The sequence below is a fragment of the Ruditapes philippinarum genome, unplaced genomic scaffold, assembly GCF_026571515.1.
Source record: "Ruditapes philippinarum isolate M1 unplaced genomic scaffold, ASM2657151v2 ctg5203_1_1_1_1, whole genome shotgun sequence".
NCBI classification, from domain to species: domain Eukaryota; kingdom Metazoa; phylum Mollusca; class Bivalvia; order Venerida; family Veneridae; genus Ruditapes; species Ruditapes philippinarum.
Window position 1 is genome coordinate 29121 of NW_026854671.1, and position 22480 is coordinate 51600.

The following is a 22480-nucleotide window of genomic DNA, read 5'->3' on the forward strand; positions in this document are numbered from 1 at the left end:
AAAAAGTTATACACTGGCCATACAGCCGAACCATATTTTGCATCTTCTGCATTTTAGCAATGTTCTGAAGCCATTATTATAACATAATAAACACATGTTAAATTTGTTTTTCTACTGAAAGGAAAAAAAACTCTGACGCATAATTATGTGCTTTTAAATAGTAAACATATTGTCATGCAAATAATGAAAGTACATATTTTGTAATTTAAGCCAATAAATGCACTTTTGATTAGTTACCTAATTTTATCTAAAGTTACTGTGTAGCTAAGCAGGAAACACAAAAATCATTAACTGGGCCAAAAGTCATTCAACCGGAAAACCCATGAAAGTACTTGAGGTACCGATCAATCCTGTAAAGTTTCATTGAAATTGTATTAGTGGTATAAGAAATGAACACAAAAATAAATTTTTTAAGTTTTAAAAAGAAACCCAAAGGTTGTAACACCTTTTTTTCACAATAAAATAAAATTCTTAAAAAAAGGAGTGAGTAAAAGTTTTAAAATTGTCACAAAAGTTGCCCTTCTTTTAATGGAAATTAATCTTGAAAAATTTTTTTTTTCCCCCACCATTCAAATTTTGGAAAAAAAAACCTCAGTGGAGTCCCTTTAAGCTTTGTTCACCAGTACCTGCTCCATCATAGGCGATGCGTTTTTTAAAGTGAAATAAAACATGATATAAATTTTAAATTGCCTACTTAAGAGTCCTGTTTTAATGTATTTCCCCTCAAGGCAATTTTCATCGAAACTATTAATAAACAAATACTTAATAAATATGTTTAACTAAACCATACTGCTTTTTACAGATAATAATGTACTTTAATTAACTGAAATCAATATAACCGGAGGCCAGATATAAACAATCTTTTTTTATCTAATTCTTTTTAGACACTTAGCAGAGGGAACTGAACTTTACCCCAGTAAAAGGGTCGAACCAGCATTAACAAGTCAATCATAATCACAATGTCAGCCCATAAAGGCACTTAGTCTTACTTTTTAAGTTTTTTCCCTACTTTTTTGTCCAAATTCCCTACTTTTTTTTCCAACGAGGACTAAATTTGAAAATTTCTGACAGTGTATTTCTGACAAACTGTCACCAATAGCATTTATTTAACCATTCATTTTAATGCTTAGTCCATCTGAAAAAATCAATGTGCGCATATAAAAAGTAGGTCAATGACTAAGTTAGTTATACCAGTATGCTAAAAATCAAAAAATTAAATGTCTTAAGGTACGACCCCCTTAATGGGCACTGTAAGGAACTGTAAAAATGACGCCACTCCGGTCAGTTATAATTGCCTTGAAGGACATATGTATGCAAAATTTAAACAAAATTTACCATGCAATTTATGAGTTATGAACATTTTTCTGAACTAAATCTTGGCTATTAGAAGGATTCTTTTTTAGAAATGAGGAAACTCTAAGTAATCTATAATTTCATCATTATCTTTTCTTATAAGCATAAAACTATTCCTTATAAACTATATCTAAAACTTTCAAAACTTGCTTGACTCACTTTAACAAGCACTATAATTAATAAGTAATTTTAAAACACATTGGCATTACTATTTCAATAGTTTAATAATTAACATTTAAAATGCAAATCAGGTCCATAATCAGCCCCATAATTTACAATCAAAATTTTGTGGTGTTTAAAATTTTTTATGCTTTGATCATCTGGCGGGAAAAGAATCAAAGCCAAATCTAAAAAGCCCGGATACACTTTTTAATTAAATGTTTAGGGGGTTTTTATTTGTTCTATTTTTTATAATTAAAAAAAAAAGTTTTGTAAAGCAAATGTATAGAAAACAAATTAAATTGCACATATATAATTCTACCTTTTTAATAGCTGTGTATAGATGGTTGAGTTAAATTGACAGACAGTAAACGCAAGTTTAAATCTACAAATTATATTCCTTCTTAAACGTTTATAGCATGATTAAGATTGATTTCAACACACAATTTCAGCCACATCATCATTAACTAAATTAAGTCTAGCCATACATCTAGAGTAGTTGATAATGTTACAAGTGCCCTCAGGTGATACATCAGCCTGGTAATTAACTTACTAATTATGTTTTCTACTTTCAAGTGTCATTAAATCAGACTAATAGATCTAATATTAGAATTATTATCCCTGTGAAGAGTCTAGACAATGAGAGATATAAAAAAGTTCTTATGCACAATTCTTGGTGAACTTGTACTATTACTTAAAACCAGTCATGATCTGGAAGTTAAATTGGTTGTTAATCACAAAATAAAGTTAATATACCTAGCATTATTTCTTTATATATCAGAGGCTGTTTATTTGGAAAAGCCTTACATTAAAATCATGCAGTTTTCTCCACATAAAGTTTTTTCTACCCCTTTTGCAAATATACCATGTCATTTTCCCCCAAATTTAAGGATAGGGCTTAATTTACTTCCCTTATTTGTCAAAAAATGCCCTAGAAATACACTTAGTTCTATCCTCTATTGTGACCTTGACCTTTGACATAGGGGCCTGTCCTTTTTGAGCACGCATTTTATGGTGGGGGCATAAAAATAACCATTAATTAGCTACCTCGTTATGTAGACAAGTTTCACACATGCAACAAATATTCACTTAAAGAGATTAAGACACAGTGATGGACCTGAGCCCAAACAACAATTATCATATTATAATTATAAAACTGTATTTGATTAGTTGGTATTACATGTAAGTTTATATGTATTAGTTCTTTATTTTCTATTATTCAATTATCATTGTAACTTGTATCGCCACACTATTTTTCTTTTCTTTTCATAAATTACACATTTATAACATGCTATATTCAGACATACTATACTACATGATTGTGTATTTGTATACTTGGTGATAAAAATGATTAAAGTATGCTTATAGTGGGTTTTAAATTTGAGTTAAACCTAATTTTTCCTAGAACATTCTTAAAGTACACTGAAAGTAACAAAGAATGGCATACTGTTCAGGCCTTTTTTTCCTTATATGTATATAAGGAAACCAATAATCAGGGGCATTCCAAGTGGCAAAACATAATGTTTATGTCCCAATTGAGATAAAAAAAAATCTAAAGTCTTCATTAAGGTTGTTGATGATTTTCATTGAAAGAAAATCCTTTGTAATTACCTAAAGTAATTAGTTTCAAGGGATTTTCTTTACAAGAAAATATGAATACATTTAGGAGCATTGAAAGAAGCTATTCCTTTAATCATTATAATTATGTTCAATAGTTTCTATAGGTTACTCTAAAAATTGCCAATTTTGACTTTTTCAGCTGTTTTCAAATGTTTTTTTTTATTCAGCTGCAATAACTCAGCCAAAAATCATTCAACTGGAAATCTTGTGTTATAGGTACAAGAACTTTAGCCACTGACCAATCCTGTAAAGTTTCATTTAAATTGCATTACTGGTATAAGAGAACTTTAAAAATACAAGAAGGCAATGATGGCCTGTAATTGCCCACCTGAGTAGAAGGTTCAAATGAACAAGACTGCATTATCAAGACATTGGTACCTGTAGCAACATCAATTTTACAAATTTCAAAGTGCAGTGGTTGGTGTATTCACAGAATAAATTTGTGGAACTGATACATTTCATATTATTATTATGTAATTAGTAAAAATTAAAAAAGTTTTTTTACAAACACAAAAAAAATTGTAAAATAGTGACTAGAATTTTTAAAAATTTTTTTTTTTTACTCTCTTTGGCAAACTTTTCAGCAGACCCGGAAAAAAATTAGAGCAATTTTTTTAGAGGCCATTGAAAGGTCATTTTGCAAGTTTCATCACTATTATGCAGGGGTTTAACTAAAAAAGTTAATGATAAAAAAAGAACGGATAAGGGGTATCACAATAGCTTTTATGTCGTGCTAGGTAGCTAAAGAATCATTAAAAGGACATAACTTGGACACAAGTGCAATCAGTGATGATAGCCAATGAAGCAGTTGTATTGAGGGTGATTGACCAAATGTTCCCTATATGTTGCTGCTAAAAGCAAAGAAACAAATAAACAGTTTTGTCCAACTTATTGTACTACGTGAGTACGTGACGAGATAATGTGCTTTTTTTCGTATGGGCATTATCTCCCCTCTAAATCCATGTTTCACCACAGAAAGGTCTGTTTCTAGTTTTGACGTAGAAATGAGTTTCTGACCCAGAACAAACATCTCAGGCACATTTTTTGTAGATATATATTTTGACTGATAAATGGTTACTGTAAACAGAGACATCTCTGCTGTAAACAAATCTTTAAAAAGATAATTATAATATTATTAATATTAAAAAGGTAAAGCCTCAAAGGGAGCTCGATTTACTTTTACCGTGAAATGGTATAAAATAATCGTTTTTTTTGTCATTTTTATTTTACAGTTTCCATTTTGAAATTGTCATTCGGTATTTTAAACACTTCTTCAGTTTATTCTGGTTCTCTTTCCTATCATGGTTCCCAGTGCGCAGGACACCAGTCTACGCTTCCATTTTCATACAGAATACCTCGATTTTTATAGTTATTTTGTTATTTGAAAAGTTGCGATGTGTTAATTCAGTACTTAGGACGATAGTTTTCAAAACTATCACTATCTATCAGGTACTCGCGTTACCGTAAAGCTCACTTTGCGAGCAGGCCATGCGGCCCAGCTCTTCAAGCTCGCTAATAAAAAAAACATCTGAAAACAAATTGACAAACATTTATAAAACAAAAAACACACAAATGTAGATTGAAAGGAATGTAAATATTACAGTCCAAAGAAACAAATCTATGGGACATCTGTCAATTGAAACAATAGACAAACAAAACTTATCCGAATACTGGGTTATTATACGAATATCTAATGTGCAATAATCCCATAACATTTTGCAGTAATAATTGCCAGTTCGTGGAGTTGAAACTTACTTAAATGAAAGGGCATTAAATTATATGCATCGGAAAAGATAAAACTTACAATTTATCCTCCTCCAACTCGTACATGTCCATCATTGTTTACATTAATTTTTTGGTACCCAGCACTGTCAAATGAAACAGCGCGAATGCTGAGCTCAATCTGGGTAAGTCTATTATTATATTAGGTAGAGTCAGAATAATTATTCGTGGCAGAAATTACTATAACACCGTCGGGAAAGGTCATTACAAGAGAAGCTCGAAAAGGCAAAACAAGCTGTGTTTTCTGTTTAGTTGCCACAACGAAGAATGAAGGTATATCTTATTTTTTTCTTTATATTGTATAACATTGTTAAATGTAATAATTTTAGAAAAAAATAATCTTTATTTAAACATAACACTTTACTGAAATATTCCATTTGGACAACTGCAAATTCATCATGTTTTCAAATGGGCGGACCTGGAAATTTGCATAGCCAGGTTGCCATCTAGGAATATTATTTGCTATCATCTTTTTCATTTTATTTCTATATCGGCACCACATTATTATGAGAAATGTGTTAAATCCGAGTGTCATACCTTTATCCACCATTGATCATATGCTCATACAGTCATAGATAGGGTGTTGAACATATGTGTTTTAAGACTTAAGTACAGAATTATTCTATAATATAGGAATACAATAAACAAGTCTGGTTAGCTCAATAGGTAGAGCATTGGACTGTGAATCGCCCAATCTTGGTTTGATTCTCGGACAGTGATTGATAGTGAAATCCTTTTTAGTTCTCACTCTCAGCACGGATTTATATTACAAGGATCGGACACTTTCGTTTAGCTTAAAGTCCCGTCGCGCGCATGCGCGGAATCGGATAAAGGTTGACAGAATGAGATGGCGGAACGTGCGGTGTACGAAATATGACAGATTTTCACCGGAGTATGTGGTGTTATTTCAGCTTTGTGAAAAATTATACACATATGAATGTATTGATACAGTATTATTTTGTGTCGCTAAAGTATTATAATATGAAAATATGCTGATAGAACGCTGCAACGCTTAGTTAAAAAGTACCTAATTAAAAAAAATATTCGCCTATTGTTTAGGCATACTCTCTACACTTCGCCGCCCTTTTACTTCAAGCACGAATTATTACCGCGATTCAGAATAAGATAATTATTTTTTACATGGTTTCATGATGGCATTGCAAAAAAAAGTTTCTTGATTGCTAAAAAACTTTTAAAGAAATTCATGTTTGAAATGTGTCTTTATTTCTGTGAATTATTTCCAAATGATTTGTACATTTTTTATTTGATTACCTGTATATTAGTATAAATATAGTAAATATTCTACTATTAAGTGTATTAAATATATTTTCAGATCATTCTAGACAAGCATTCCTATATAGATGAATTCATTAGATTGGCAAGGAAGAAACTTTTATTGGCATAGAGAACAGCTGTTTTATAATATTATTTTTTATTTTGAAACATAATTTTTTCATAGATATCCTAAACAATTCACGTCAAATGATTTATTTATCACATGTTTATTTTCATTATTCATAAAACAGATTTACAAAAAATAATAATGATACAAATGATGAATGAAATTTAAATATTCTATGAATATGGCAATATTGACAATCTCGGCAATATTTTGAACTAAAAAATGAATAAATTTTCTTCACGTGTAAAGGCCGCAATACATAATTACCCGTAAAACAATTGTGCGTTAATAAATTTGACTACATAACCCAATAAATCTTAAATATTGCATCTTTGATCATCTGTGAATAACTTACATCGGCTCTTTTTTTGTTTTGAAACTGAAAATATTATGGTACCGTAATAATAAATTTCAAATACCTGCTTTTTATATAAAAAATGTAAATTTACCGCGGATTTCGTCAAGTTAATTTTTAACCGTCGTTGCGGACAGATAAGCTGTACCTTTAAAAAATAAATTAGATATTTGAATTAACCAAGTATTTTTCTTCAAAATAAACTTTAAATTTCCAAAATCGGATAATAAATGAAAAAGCTATATGGTATTTTGTAAAGTAGGTATCCGTTGCGAACGGGCAGTTACGCTTCGCGCCGGTAAATTATCGATCGATGTACCTTTATCGGGTGCACGACAAGATATTTAAGCATTTATATAGGGTTAACTGGGAGTGTCCGATCCCTGTAATATAAATCCGTGCTCTCAGTCATTCCCACTATAATTCTGTTCTGGCCACAGGGGGCCCACACAGTGTTTGGATGGTATATACTGCTTGATAGTGACCTTAAAATGAGATTTTAGTCATAACCTTATAATATGTATATAAATTTAGACAAGGGGCATTACTCGCTAAATAGAGAATTTTCGATCACCCTCAAATTCATGCGAGATTTTCCACTAATTAAATAAAAAAAATCCAAAAACTATACTGCGTTGCATAGCTTATATAATCCACAATTGATAAACACTAACTCTTTTCTGATTCCCTTAGCCCATTTTAAGAAATTTATTCAAAACCGTTCACTTCTGTCACAAAATTGCTTAGTCGTACGAGATGTCGCAACACCGAATTCCACGGGTAAAATATAAATTTTAAAAGGGGTAGGTACAAATAAACGCATGCAAACAATAACCCAACATAGTTTCTATTACCTACCTGCGCAAATAGTCGTGAAGCGCTCTTTATTCGTCTGTTTCGAACGAAATCTTCAAATCAGTGCAGAAATCTGCTTCGGCGAATACATGTTGGAAATTCTGGTCATGGTGTATGGAAACCTTTCATTGGTTGTCGTTATAAACAAAGTTCCTACCGAACCAATGAAAGGTCTCGATACACCGGCTGGTCACGTGACCGGGGTTTCCCCAAGATGTCTACTTCGAAGCAGATTTCTGCTCTGATTTGAAGATTTCGTTTGAAACAGACGAATATAGAGCGCTTCACGACTATTTGCGCAGGTAGGTAATAGAAACTATGTTGTGTTATTGTTTGCAGGCATTTATTTGTACCTACAGCTTTTAAAATTGATATTTTACCCGTGGAATTTGGTGTTGCGACATCTCGTACGACTAAGCAATTTTGTGACAGAAGTGAACGGTTTTGAATAAATTTCTTAAAATGGGCTAAGGGAATCAGAAAAGAGTTAGTGTTTATCAATTGTGGATTATATAAGCTATGCAACGCAGTATAGTTTTTGGAATTTTTTATTTAATTAGTGGAAAATCTCGCATGAATTTGAGGGTGATCGAAAATTCTCTATTTAGCGAGTAATGCCCCTTGTCTATATCTATATACATATTATAAGGTTATGACTAAAATCTCATTTTAAGGTCACTATCAAGCAGTATATACCATCCAAACACTGTGTGGGCCCCCTGTGGTTCTGGCATATACAGAAGTTATCAGTTCATAGCGAGATTGAAGGCAACAAGTACTGGTAAACTGCTTGACAGTCTGTCCAGGAACGATGCGGTGGCTGAACTGTGCTCTGGTAAATTAAATGTGGCTTAACTGCTCTGATCCAGAGTGTAAACTACCAACACCACCACCACCAAGTTAGGCTTTGAGCCAGCCGGTATAGTTTAGTCAGTAAGAGCATGAGACTTGTAACCTTAACATTGTGAGTCCGATTTTCTGGCTTACAGTCTTTCGGATGAGACTTTAAATTGAGGTCCTGTGTATGAGTTAAACTGCTTAAACACTGGGCATGCTAAAGTATCAGTAGCAGCTTCTGAAATTGAGGTAAACTGCTGTTAAATACAGTTGTATTTTCAGCCTGTAGAGAAAAATAAAAACAGCTGTTAACTTTGGTACATCTCACATCTGTTAACTCTGACAAAATGAAAACTCTGTTCTTTCTGTATCAGTATCTTGAAATATCCTCCAAAATTTAAAATAATACTCTTCTGGAGGACACGCCCATATGGGCAACCAGTGGCAACCATAAATAAACTTGTATACACACACATAAGTTAAGTTTTTAGACACCAACCTTTCTTTATTCATAGAGTGTGAGTACTTGGAGGTCAAAGGCTAAATTGTGTTTGCCCAATTTTCGGTTTGGCATATATTAACTTGCTTGTGCCATGTTGGATTTTAAAACATTTGGTGTGTTAGACACAACACCCAGGTCAAGGTTAAATCTGGAGGTAAAATGTCATATGGCACGGACATCAGATTCTGTGTCCTTGCACACATTTCTAGTTTTCTGTTTTTTGGCAAGTTGGTTATTAAGTTTGCTATAAAGTGAGATTCAAAATAATGTCAGTTGTCCCGTTTAAACATACCCCCAGCATTGAATTTACAAAAACAATTGCTCTTACTGTACATTTCTTCTTAATTACAAGTATACATGCCATGATGAAAATTAAACAACTGTATCATACTGTCTATATGTTTCTTTGGTAAACATTATAATTTCTACAAGTTGGTCTATTGTAAGTACTACTTGTACCAATGGTTCCATAATTTACTCACTAACTTGCATATATAAATACATGTAAATGTCTGAAGATCATGATTCTGACAAGTCATATAACTGTGCCATCTATTTTCCCTAGTTGTCTTCCCTTCAGCTATACTAACTACTGCTGTGGAATTTCTGAATTTTCTCTGCTAGTTGAATATTTTTCACCTACTTCATATAGCATAGACACATTATAAATTTGATGACCAATGCAAAAGGTCATGACACATTTTCATTTATCATTTTAACAAGTCGGGTGACTTAGGAAAAATTGAAATAGGTTCCTTTAATAGATTTAATATTCATATCAAGGGTTCTTTTAGGGGCTTGGGTGTATTATAAATAAACAGAGATTCTTGTATTCTGTAATGATAATGATTTTTTAGGCAATCTGTAACACTATAAAATTCTGTCTCCCTTTCAGGCTTTGCAAAATTAAGTAATTGTTACCTGCTGTATATAATAGGTAAAAGCTGGTACATACTCAAGTAACCCTGGTGTGAAAATTATGTTGGTGCATGTAATCTTTAAAATTACCATTGCATACAATTTAGGGCTTTTTTTCCCACAAGTTTGGGAAGCAGTCCAGCCCTTAATTTTGGGGAAAAATTACATGGTATATTTGCATGAGGGGGAAGAAAAAACTTGATGTAAATTCAATTTCTGGGGAAAACTGCATGATTTTAAAGAAATTTTCTTTGGGGAAGCAGCCCTATACTGGCCCATGTTATAGAAGGCAAAAGGGCCCTGGACAATATACACAGAGACAACAAATCTAATAAAAAAAGTCATCTCATCTGGATAGTTGTGGTCATGATTCAACAGTGACACTTCGGTTTTCCATTAATTTTTTTCCTATTATTGATATTGTTTAACAGTAAGCGTTTTACATTATATTATATATAGCCCTTAACAAAGTTTTGATGTCTTGCCAAGCTATCTTCTTACATACAAGGACATATGTTCAAATTCTTCTTACTTGAAAAAAAGTATTCATGTATTACCAATAATAAGGCCACAGTGGTTTATTTTTGGTTTATGTTTTTTTTTTTTTGAATACTGTAGGTAGACATTTCCCCACCCCATCCACTTCGCAAAATAAACACTCAAAAAAACACACCAAAAAGTACCAACTTGACACAATTAGCAATAAACTAAAATATAAAAGCAAACCATATTTTATTTCACTGCTTGGTTCATACCTAGACCATCGATCCACCTTTCTGTATACGCACCAAACTGGTTTTCCTAAATAACTATTACCAGTAGAGGTAACCAATTTCTATGCAAATGACCAACTACAAATCCCACATTTTAATCAGCAGTTAGACAAATAACCATAACACTCATTGTTGGAGATCAATTGTCACCGAGAAATTACCTCCCATCCAATGATCAAACCAGGGACCGACCCCTTGATAACATAAATCTGATGTTCTCCCCTTTGAGCTATTAAGCTGGCGAAAAATATTTGAATTTCATGTTTACTGTTAAACAGTTAAAGCATGTCACTAAAATTGTACATCTTTTAAAATGTAGATATCTATCTGACAATTTTCAGAAACTGGTATGAATTTTGAAATGAACTATTTTTAAGTTTTATTTTATCTCTCTAAAAATCAATAATGGTTTAGTGTTACTTTTCTTTGGAAAACATTGCATGTGTATTATGCATGTCTTGTACATTGTATACGCTCCTGTAAAGGAAAGAAATTGTATGAATTTATTTCAACTGGATTTATTGGGTTGGTAGGAAAAAAAAATTTTTAATATTTTTTAGGAGTAATATTAATATAATCAAGGTTTTGTACATGCACTTTCATCATTAAGCATTAAAACAGCCATAATCATGGGCAGTTTGAATGTGACTGTACTATTGTGACTTCTTGTCCTTTTCGTTGAAGTAAGCAAAACTATATTGTCAATTATAACATTCCAAATAAAGTGTCATTAGTGTGTGAGTCAAAATGTTATGAATGATATATATAGAATTATGATAACAGTAAACTTGAAATAATGTTTCATATAAGAGTGACTTGTAAGAAAACTTCAAATAACAATGTGAGGTTAAAACTTATAGTGATGGAGATAATATAGGGAGTTTCCATGTACTTTTTGTTATTTATGAAAGCTTGTTTCAGGTTACAAATTTTAATTAGTTGATAATTTCAATTTTCTGAATTTTGAACTTTTTTACTTTTGGAGGAAAATGGTAACTTGGAGAATTATTAATGTTTTTTAAGCGCATGAAATATTTTTAGTATCAACTAAATGTTGCAGATTTGCCTTTTATTTGAATTACATGTAGTCTAAGTATTAAACCCAGGAAAGTATTATAGATGAAATAGCTATCAATTTACCTGACACCTTTTCTTTTTGTATTTCAATTTCACATTATCTCTTGATCTACATGTACATGTACTTTTTGTATGAACATACATATATATAGGGATGTAAATTAAATGTTTCTAACTTTCATATTAATTTGTTCATGGTAAATACTGGTACATATTATGGTGTTTATATGAAAAATAGGAATTGATATATATGTGTATGAGGTATACATTATTTTGTTATGTTTTTGAGAATGTATAAGCCAAATATACATTAATTTTGGTGTCATTGTTTATAAGAAATATAATACAATATATCTAAGAGAAAACCATTTCTCATGTTTTTGAAGAAGAAAAAAATGGCTGAGGAATAGACATTATATTGTGTATTTAATCAATTTTGCTTGCATTTGTTTTTAGTTTTCAGTACATGTACAAAAAACCTGTATTGATGTTGTTTGTCTTTTTGTTTTTAAGAAATAAATAAATAGAAGTTTGATTAATTAAGCTAGGAACATGCACAGGTGTCCGGCGAGTGGCCATGACTTACACTATACCCCCATTCCCCCTCTACAACCCAAAAACCCTTAAACATCATCTGAACATGACTTTGTTTTTGGGTTGTAGGTGTATAGTGTAAGTCATGGCCACGATCTTATGATGTTTGGATGATGTTTAAGGGTTTTTGGGTTGTAGAGGGGGAATGGGGGTATAGTGTACGTGCCGAACCACATTTTCCTTTTCATTATTTTTTTTTGAAGTTTGCAGCAAAAAAACACAAGTTAATTAATTTACTTGGATTTTCAGATTTTCGACTTTTAAAATTTAAACCCTGCAATATGTGAGAAAAAAACAACAGTACAGTTATAAATTATAAACAGTTATCTATAGGCAGCATGATATTGTACAAGTAGATTGTTTATATATTGGAAGGAAAGGCATTCTTGTATGTTTGTCTCGTAAAACATATTTATAATCAGCGCAAGACTTTACAGCACTTCAGACTAGAAATTATCGGGAAGGATTTTAACAGCTTGTTTGGTTGACAACAGCAGCATACTGAAATCAATAAAATGCTAGATCAAATGTTACTGTAGACATTGGTGGTATTTTCAAGGCTATAATGTCTCTGCTGTTACGTTGTCTGCTCCTTTCTTGAAGTTTAGTATTAATTCTATAATGGCTATAAGATATATTTAGATAATTTATGTACGATTGCTGAGCACTGTAAATCAGTTTCCAAAGTTAAAGTATGTCTTTGAACATTTTATGTGCTAAGAATTTTTAACTCAATGTTATACACAATATACAGTTGTAAATTGATACCCCACCTCAACCACCCCCACCCTTGAGGAATAGCCAGTACTATAAATTTGGGTCATTATACCCGTGACGGGGGCCTCACCCTATAAGGACAGTCGGATGATAAAATTGCCTGTAAAAGCCCCTGGACATGACCAGTGAGCCACGGAGAACATAATTGTTATACCATACCATAGACCTGGCAGACTTAACTTTGTTATTTGAACAAAATGGTCTCTATGCATTTCTAATATAAGTAAATTTGTCATGTGTATAGGTACCATTATATTATGTGTAACTCAAAGGTAAAGGTCGGGCTTAAAGGTCAAATGTCAATAATTGGTCTGCAGTGAACAGAAATTTTAAAATACCATGATACATGTATAATTGTTACTGTAGTCAAGCTGAAAATGTCAAAATGAAAATGTAGTTGATTGAAAATATCTTCTTTTCCTTTTTGCTCTGGTTAATAGATTAAGAGTGAATTGAAAAGACTTAAAAATTTTCATTACAATAAATTACAATAAAACAGTGTGTTCCAGGGCATATTTATAATCCCCTTCGTCAGTGGATGTACTTTTTTTGGATAAAAGTTAAAATTTCAATCAATTTGTCAATGTTAGAAAGCTATTAAATTGACATAATAGAATTTTATGAACTATGTGATTTGATCTTTATAATTTGGCTGCATTATTTCATGGCATTAATAAACCCCTTTAAAATAATTCATCTCTTCAGTGTTGTGACAAAATCTAGCTCAGTAATTATGCTGCCCATAACTAGTTCACTAATAGTCTAGAATTGCTATGAGTGAAAATGATTTTATGTTAGCTAATTCAAACCCAGTTTAAATGGAATCTGAACAAAATCTGCCTGTCTCAAAGGTTTCTCTAAAAAGCTTGCACAAGTAGTTCAAGAATTGCCAGGTGTACATGTATATTAAGTACTCTAAAAAATTTAAATTGAAATTGTTCATCTTTCAATCTGGACAAACCATTCATTATTTCAGGAAATATTTCAAAATATGTACTAAATGAATAGCAAAAAGTGCAGACAGGGAAGACTTATGAACAGCACATACACATGTATTGTGCTGGCTGAACTTGGTCTGCACTGGTTGGTTGGTTGGTTGCATGCATCAATTAAATATTAACAGTCAAGAAAATTTTATTATCATAAATATTACTGATCTACATGGATTTTTTACTCAAACTGTTCAATGTAGATTTTCTAAAAATAAACTTTGCAAACCTTGCAAATTAATAAATCATTTTCATGAATGGTATGGTCTGAAAAGATTAATACCTCTGAACTTTGCATTAATACATTAAATATATATACTTTGATTTGTATAGTACTATTAGTTTATCTATTGATGTTTATATATTATATATATTATCAATAACAAATTATAGATCTCTACACTATAAAGCTATTTATAACTGATAGTGTAGTTGAAATATTGATTAGCGTTTAAGGCGATCCAAAAATGTGTCTTGTTCAGGTCGTTTTTTAGCTCGACTTTTCTATGAAAAGGGGAGCTATCCTACTCGCCCCGGCGTCGGCGTTGGCGTCACACCTTGGTTAAGTTTTTCGTACCACCCCACTTTATTTCAGAAGTATTACAAGTATGGCTTTGAAACTTACCATACTTGTTCACCATCATAACCTCCATCTACAGACAAGAGTACATAACTCTGTCAAGGTTTTTGACAGAATTATGGCCCTTTTTTGACTTAGAAAGTGTATTGAGCTTGGTTAAGTTTTTTGTACCACCTCACTTTATTTCAAAACCATTGGAGGTATTGCTTTGAAGCTGACCATACTTGTTTACCATCACGACCTTCATCAACAGACAAGAGGACATAACTCTGTCAAGGTTTTTGACAGAATTATGCCCCTTTTTGACTTAGAAAATACATTGAATATGGGTAAAATCCACTTATTGCCTTAACCCTTTGAGATATTGCTTTGAAACTTTTAATGCTATTTCACATCATTACCCCCATCTGTACGCAAGAGAAGGTAACTCTGTCAAGGATTTGTTTTAAAAATTAAGGCCTTTTATCGACTTAGAATCTTGGTTAAGTTTTTAGTACCAGTCCACTTTTTGACTGAACTGTTTGAGATATTAATTTGAAAGTTGGAATACTTGTTTACAATCATGATTCCCAAACATGTCCAGGAGAAGGTAATTCTGTCAAAGATTTTATTTGAATTATGGCCCTTAACTGTCAATGTTTTGTATTATAGGCAAGCACTAAAAAACTTAAAAAATCTAAAAAAATTCATTCCTATCCACTTGTTCACTTTACCATAAATTATGTCATATAAACATTGCTGTAATATTCAAGGGTATCAAACAATTAGTTCACTTTAAAAATACAGAGATTCTTGTATTGCCTTTTACTGCAAAAACTTTTTTTATTGGCAAGCAATAAAAAAGTCGAGCGCGCTGTCTTACGGACAGCTCTTGTTTACACCACCTGTACGGTTTACCATTAAAAATTTTCTGATAAATTACTATTGGTAAAATCAGTAAAATACAGAAAAAGCTTCGTAACTTATTAAGAAGATGAGAAAAAAAATTTCACCTATTTGTACCCAGTCCCTTAAAATTTGAAGACGAAATTAGAAACAAGAAAAAAATTTATGGCCTTTTATGATGCCCGAATAATTTAACATGAAATGTATTTCATTTACTATACATAATAATTATTGTGTCTTTATTAAAGGCTGTTTGAATATGAGTTAAGGGCAATGTTCTATTGTTGCTATCTGCTATTGCTGCAATGCAGATGTGGTGTTTGTTGTAAAAGATCAAGTTGTAATATTACAGGTTCACACGCTTCTTTTGTATATATAAATTTCAATAGAATTAACCAATGTGAAAGTGCTATTGAAAGTGGATTTCAAATTTCTAACTGAATCTGATGAGATAGCTATTCCTATATTATATTGCAGATTTAATATTTATAAACAAAGTTGAGCAATGCAATTAAATCATGAAGTATAAAGTACTTGCTAAAAAAAATTTGATTTGTCAGTTCATAATTGCTTCAGATAATTGCATATTGTTTACATTAAATATTCATTTAAGACTTTGGAGGCCAATTTTTTTTTTTTAATTGGTTGAAAAGGCATATATTTATATCTTTAATTTATATCTTTAATGCTGTACTGGAAAAAGTATTTAGCCTTTGAATGTTGATAAACCTGCCTAAACGCATACTAAGTACATAATTGTCACATACAGAATAAATTGTCCATTATATGTATGTAGGTCCGGATATCTCTGTTAGATGAATTTCTTGGGAAGATTTATAAAAAGGGGTATTTTATGTAATTTGGTAGGGACATTGCCCATGGCCAATAAATGACCCTAATTGATTTTGAATCATAAGGTCAAAGGTGAAGGTCACATTGACAATGTCTTCAGAAGAATTGTCGCCTCCTTTCCAGTTCCTACCTTCTAAGGAAGACCGACTAGAGGTAGGATCCAACATGAAAAGATGCCGCTGATAAGTGTACAGACCCTGGACCAGCAAGCGGGGGGATATTTTGAGGCCCTTAATTCTTGGGGCCTGCATAATTTAACTACATATAAACAAAATGTAAAAACTAAATATTACATGTATAATAATTAAACCCAACAAAAACAAATCAACTGAACGTAACACATTTATTGCCTTATAAAAGACAAATACCACTATCTATTTATAATTATACAGACTTTTGCATTATTTACCCAGGGAACTGAACAACTGCCCTTTTCACAGATCTATCAGAATTCAGATTATAGAGTACTTCTAATCTTTGGTTCGCAGTTTTATCTGGGGTTTAAAATTAATGACAGCATTTTGATTATGTACTATTATTTTCCCCTCTCTTATACCATAGTGTGTCTTCTGCACATACGATATAAATAATGTCTTAAAATACCTGATTTTTGTAGAAGTAAGCTTGCAAGATATCAGAAATCCTCTTTGTAATGTAAAATTTGTTCTTGTATTTGGTCAGGGTTCATGTTTTATCACCATTGATGAGATAGGTAAGTGATAGCTGCATTACTAGGCATATATGGTATACAGTAGACTATAATTAAGATAACAAGAGGCTATCTCAATAGCCTTAATGCAAGCTACTTCATGAAATATTTAGACCCAATTTGAAATATGTTGATCTAAGCATTAATTTGTACAAAATTAATGAAATTATGACGAAACATAGGGTTGAAGTGGGGTGGCGTGGGGGGTTGTTATAATCAATAGCATGAAAGAAGTTGCATACAAGTAAGTAAAATACATTGTATGATCAAATGCTCCATGGTTATTGCAGCTGGTATAGGGGGAAATAATTACAGTTGTTGTGTTTTTTGTCCTGGTACTGAAGAATGAGGAAAAAAACAGTATTTTAAGTGCAATTATAGATGTGTAAATGTAGATTAGAGCATTAAAACTCTTGTTTTACATGTATGTTATAGGGCATTCGTATTTGGGAATATCAGAATAACTACATGTATTGATAATATTTTATTTTTTAACAAAATTTGAACTGAAAAAGCTCAGCTTTAAGAAAAAAGTTACGAATCCAGGGATTTTTTTTTAGTCCCCTACCGGTTTAACCGGAGGGGACTTTAGGTTTACCCTCCGTCCGTCTGTCCGTCTGTCTGTCTGTCAGTCAGTCTGTCAGTCCGTCCACAAAACTGGATCCCGCGATAACGCAAAAAGTACTGAAAATATTTTTATGAAACTTGATATATGGATAGATGGCAGTATGGAGATTATGCACGTCTTTTTTTTTTCTTCCTATGTTGAAAATTCTGGTTGCTATGGCAACAAATAGTCTGAAAATATGGCAAATTTAACACATAAACTGGATCCAGTGATAACTCAAAAAGTACTGAAAATATTTTTATGAAACTTGAAATATGGGTAGATGGCAGTCTGGAGATTATGCACATCTTTTTCTTTTCTTCCTATGTTGAAAATTCTGGTTGCTATGGCAACAAATAGCCTGAATTTCAAGATTTCTGATATAAATTTTTCAGCTTTTTCACTATATGTTCTTTATTTCTTAAGGTGTTTACTTCAAACTTTAAATATAAGTTTCTGGTCATTAACCACATCATATGTGACAAGGTTTATAACTCTAGCACAAAAAATATCAGTATTACCTCCCTTGAACTTAGATTTTTTAGGTGAAAAAATGTTGTCTTTTTTAAATAACTTCTTTATTTCCTAATGTATCTACTTCAAACTTCATATATATGTTTCTTATTATCACTCAACATTTTTGAAAAGGTTAAATACTCTAGCAAGACTATTTCCAGAATTATGTCCCCCTTGAACTTAGATTTTTTTCGAGAAACTGGTATTTTCACTTCAACTTCTTCATTCCTTATAGGATTTACTTTAAAATCCCTTATCGTAATAATATGACAAGGTTGTATAAACATAATTTCCTTACTAAGCATGGAAACTTAACACATTACTGTGATATAGACAAACTTATTTTATTATGTTTTGTGGTTGATATTTTCAAATACAGACTTCATCCTCAAATTCATTATAAATGGCAATACACAGGAGTGTATGACAATTAAAGAACTTTTTGAGGGACCGGTAGGGGACTACTGTATTGCCCGCAATACTATCAAATGCTTGTTGTAAATTGTTTGTATTGCAAGAATTTAAATACCCTTTCCTTATATGGAGAATTATAAGGGAGAAGATGATTAGTGCAAAACCTTAGGAAAGAAATAGGGGTGCAGTGTGGATGCAGTAAGAGGATGCAAGGCCATTTTATTAGCTGGTATATATAATATAAATACAAAACAATTATTTAAGTATCCCTTGAATTTCCTCAAGTAATTGCCAACTTCTCCACCAGAATAATTTTTACTGTACGAAGGATCTATAAATTATTACTGGAAATCAAATCAGCCCCTAATTAATACTATATACATGTGCTTGAAATCTGCTGAACGTTTTGTCAAAAGTCAGTCAACGCTGTCCTTTTGTTGTCTGACATAACAGTGGAATGTAGAGACATTGGTGTCCTAAAGACACATATTTTCTAGTTGGAGGTCATAATTATAATTATTAATTCTTTTAAATTGTTCAAATAACAAAATTTTTACACTGACAGCAGTGTCCACTGCATTAAGCATTTATAATCTTTAAGGCACTTGGTTACTATAAATAAAATTAAGTAAACAGTGAAAAATGGCTGGTATCATAAAAGCGAACTTTACGTTCAAAAATCGTTACATTTGGCTACTGATTAATAAAAAAAATTTGTCCATAAACCAAGTGCCTATGTTTATAATGGAGCTTTTTACTTTCCATTCTTTTAACTTATACATTGTATAGTAAGAGGGAACAGTTTCTAGAAATACGACAATTTGCAAGAATGCATTGTTAAATGACCTTGGGAATAAACTTTTTCATGCGGACAAGAACATTATTGATAAAACTAATTACGGGAATATTATATAGCTTTTAATTAAGCTTAGATTGTAAATTCTATTTTTGTGAATAATGCGAAGATCTCTGAATATTAATCTACACAGAAAACTAGGTTTAGAGATGAAATATTGCTGAGGATTCCTTTATAATATCTTTAATATCTATACAAAATGATGTTTATATTAAATCAGTCTTCAGCATTATATATATATTGCTTACATCTCGGAAGGTAACTCTGCTGAAAATTCTTTAAAAGTTACGTAATGTATGTCGACTGCTGTTATCATACATGCAGGAATGGTATGATGTATTTTGCCTCAATAAAATATGCATAACCATTCTGACACTTGAAGTTATGTATTGAGATTTGAGATTAGCTGCTATATATATTTTTTTTGCTCTTGTCTGCTTGGAGTGTGTGCCGCTATTTTTTTTCCGCAGTGTCTGTACCAGTCTATAACAGCAAGCTTCTCTTAGACTGGAAATCAATAAGACATGCTTAACTTCTAGTGACAATATCTTGTCTAAATTTAAACATTGCTGTTTTTGCAGATTCTCTACATAAGAAGTTGGTTGTTATGGTGTTTTCTGAGTCGCAAAAAGCTGTTTATTACAGCGATCTGCACTCCTTATGCCTGTACAATTACAAGTAATTGTAGTATTTTGTACAGACAGACATTTTAATATTTAATAGGTACGTTAACATAATAATGTTTGTGATTGTCAGGCAATACATGCTGAATGTTTACAGGCTCGTTTATTATTTATTCTTCTCAATTATTGCTTTTAATCTGAGAACGGGAAAAGATTGCTGTGTTGAATCTTTTGAAGCATTTATTGTTTATAAGTTTTTTTTAAGTAGAAATAAAGTTATGTTGTTGTTTTTTTCGACATTCTGAGCAATGTTTAACAGTTTATTTGGATAACATTAGGTTAAAAGAATTTGTAAAAAAAAAATGTTAAATTTTTCATATACTTTCATATATATACTTATTAAGTAGATCTTATTATCTCAAGTAAGTTTATTTGAGCATAATGAGAATATGAAATGCCTTGCATAATAATGACCTCAGCCACAAAATTATCATACTGTATGCAGGCATCACACAGTCACTTAGTCTGAGGTAATTCAGCCGCCTCAAATCGCAACTCTGTAGGAAAACATTTTAGATCTATAGACTTTCAATTCACAAGAAAAATATCAGTTAGTTTGGGTCTCTCAGAACCTGTCTATTAGAACCTTATTGCCTAGATGACACTATGTCTGTGGCATTTGTCATCCAATGCTATATTTACAGTGAGTAATTGAATAATATGTTCGCAGTTACTTGCTGGGAAAACAGGTTTATGTATCGAACGTCATGCTGCATAATAAGTAAATGTCTGAAGACTGTTGAAAACTTATTGTACGCAATATTTTTAATGCAATTCATTCAGAGCCTCCAATTATTTTAGAGAAAATGATATTGAAACAGGAGCACTACTTAAACTAAGGATATAATAAATAAATTGCAACAAACTGAGTCTTTGATAAACAGCATGATGTCACTCACACAAAAAAGGACATGCAGATTTTAGCGACACTTCATCACAGAAATTTAGGACAGATTTATATCAATATGACTGGCTTTAGAACTTCATGTTATGTCTTTAACATAGATGAAATTGAGCATGATGCACAATTTATAGTTATACTAAAAGGTTACAATTTACAGGCCTAGTGATATTTGTTTGAAAATCTTCTTGGTCAGAAGTTTGGTAGGTTATGCATCAGTTAGTTTAAACCCCAGACTCCTCAAACCAGTCTAAACAGCGAAGGGCTTGAACCATGAGTTTGAAAATTTCAAGTTAATTTAAGTCCCTGCTAAGTCTTATGGTATGTCCCTATAGGGTTCTATAGATACACAATGGTTACAACTGACTGGCCTAACTATATACAAAAATACAGGCATAAATATAGTTACAATTCTCATGACAATTTGAAATAGCAACTTAAATACATTATATTTTTATAGATTTTTATATCAGGGGGTGCCCTTAGTATTTTTGGGCAATATGGTTCTAATAGTTGCCAGTTTTCCAGCCCCCTTATTTTTAACTGTTTTAATATTCTTTTATCCTCTTTTAAACAACTCTTTGTAATTTTCATGTGATTTTGATGTGCAGACATGGATGTGACATATCTACGTCCCTGCAAGGGATCTGACATTGGAAGATATAGGTAGATAAATTAAGTTCATATTCAACATTTAAAACTGATGACAAATATTTTGTTTGTTTTCCTTTTGTAAGCTGTGAGTTTTCAGTTGATAAGTATGAAGTTCAAGTGTTGTAACATGCAAATCATAAAGTTTAAGGGATGAAAAAATACAAAGCCAAAGGCTTTTTGATTTCACCATTAGAGATGCAAATGTGATTTATGTTCTAATTATTTATCATTTTCAAAGATCATGGTTGAATTATAGTTTCTAAGTACATCAGTTTTATTTCTTTCAAAAGTAGAGCAATTATTGCTCGTTTGTGTCTCTTGTTTTGGTTTTGGAATGTTTACAGCACGCATGTGTGTACAATGTCACGTGGTGTCTGCGCATGCGTGACGCGTCTAGGCATTTAATCTGACAGATTTGCTCCGTGATGAGCGCTGCCTAACTTGGCTCTTTCGGGCCTGTTAGCCTTGCTGAACTAAGTTATATTGTGAATATTTCGGCAATAAAGAATGTCTCTTAACCGGTGCTTTCTAAAGATTGTATTATTAGTTGTTCGTATGCCGTAAGCAATCTGTGATAAAAGTGCAATCTTTCCAGGGTAGCAACTCGTCGTTGAATTCCTTTCCGAGGTAAGCAAAGTTTTTTCGTCTAATAAACATTGAAAATACTCTTAATTGGACGAATTTTAAATGTCCTAGGGGTTTAGATGTGTTTAAAGTCGAAATATAACAAGTGATCTCTTCCGTAGAGTAGACAGATATTTTTCATGGAAATTTTTGTGAACCAGACATGCAGCCGGAAAAGTAGGTCAAGTTGTTGGTAGTGTTATTTT

At 31.8% G+C, this 22480-nt stretch overlaps 2 protein-coding genes across 4 annotated transcripts in view; one reads left to right on the forward strand and one right to left on the reverse strand.

Annotated features, from left to right (window-relative positions):
• Positions 1–5055, reverse strand: part of LOC132740718 (PRKCA-binding protein-like) — a 32864-nt gene extending 27809 nt beyond the window's left edge. Inside the window, exon 1 of the mRNA XM_060728682.1 lies at positions 4937–5055. Within this exon, the coding sequence (XP_060584665.1) occupies positions 4937–4971 (35 nt within the window). The 5' untranslated portion in view covers positions 4972–5055. The remainder of the gene's footprint in view (positions 1–4936) is intronic.
• A 19-nt stretch (positions 5056–5074) lies between these two features.
• LOC132740716 (trinucleotide repeat-containing gene 6C protein-like) overlaps positions 5075–22480 on the forward strand; it is a 38706-nt gene continuing 21300 nt past the window's right edge. For 2 of the 3 annotated variants that reach the window (XM_060728677.1, XM_060728679.1), the window contains exon 1: positions 22026–22277. The gene's annotated coding sequence lies outside the window, so the exon portion shown is untranslated. Of the gene's footprint in view, positions 5188–22025; positions 22278–22480 lie in introns of those variants that run through there. The other variant, XM_060728678.1, reaches the window with a different exon arrangement.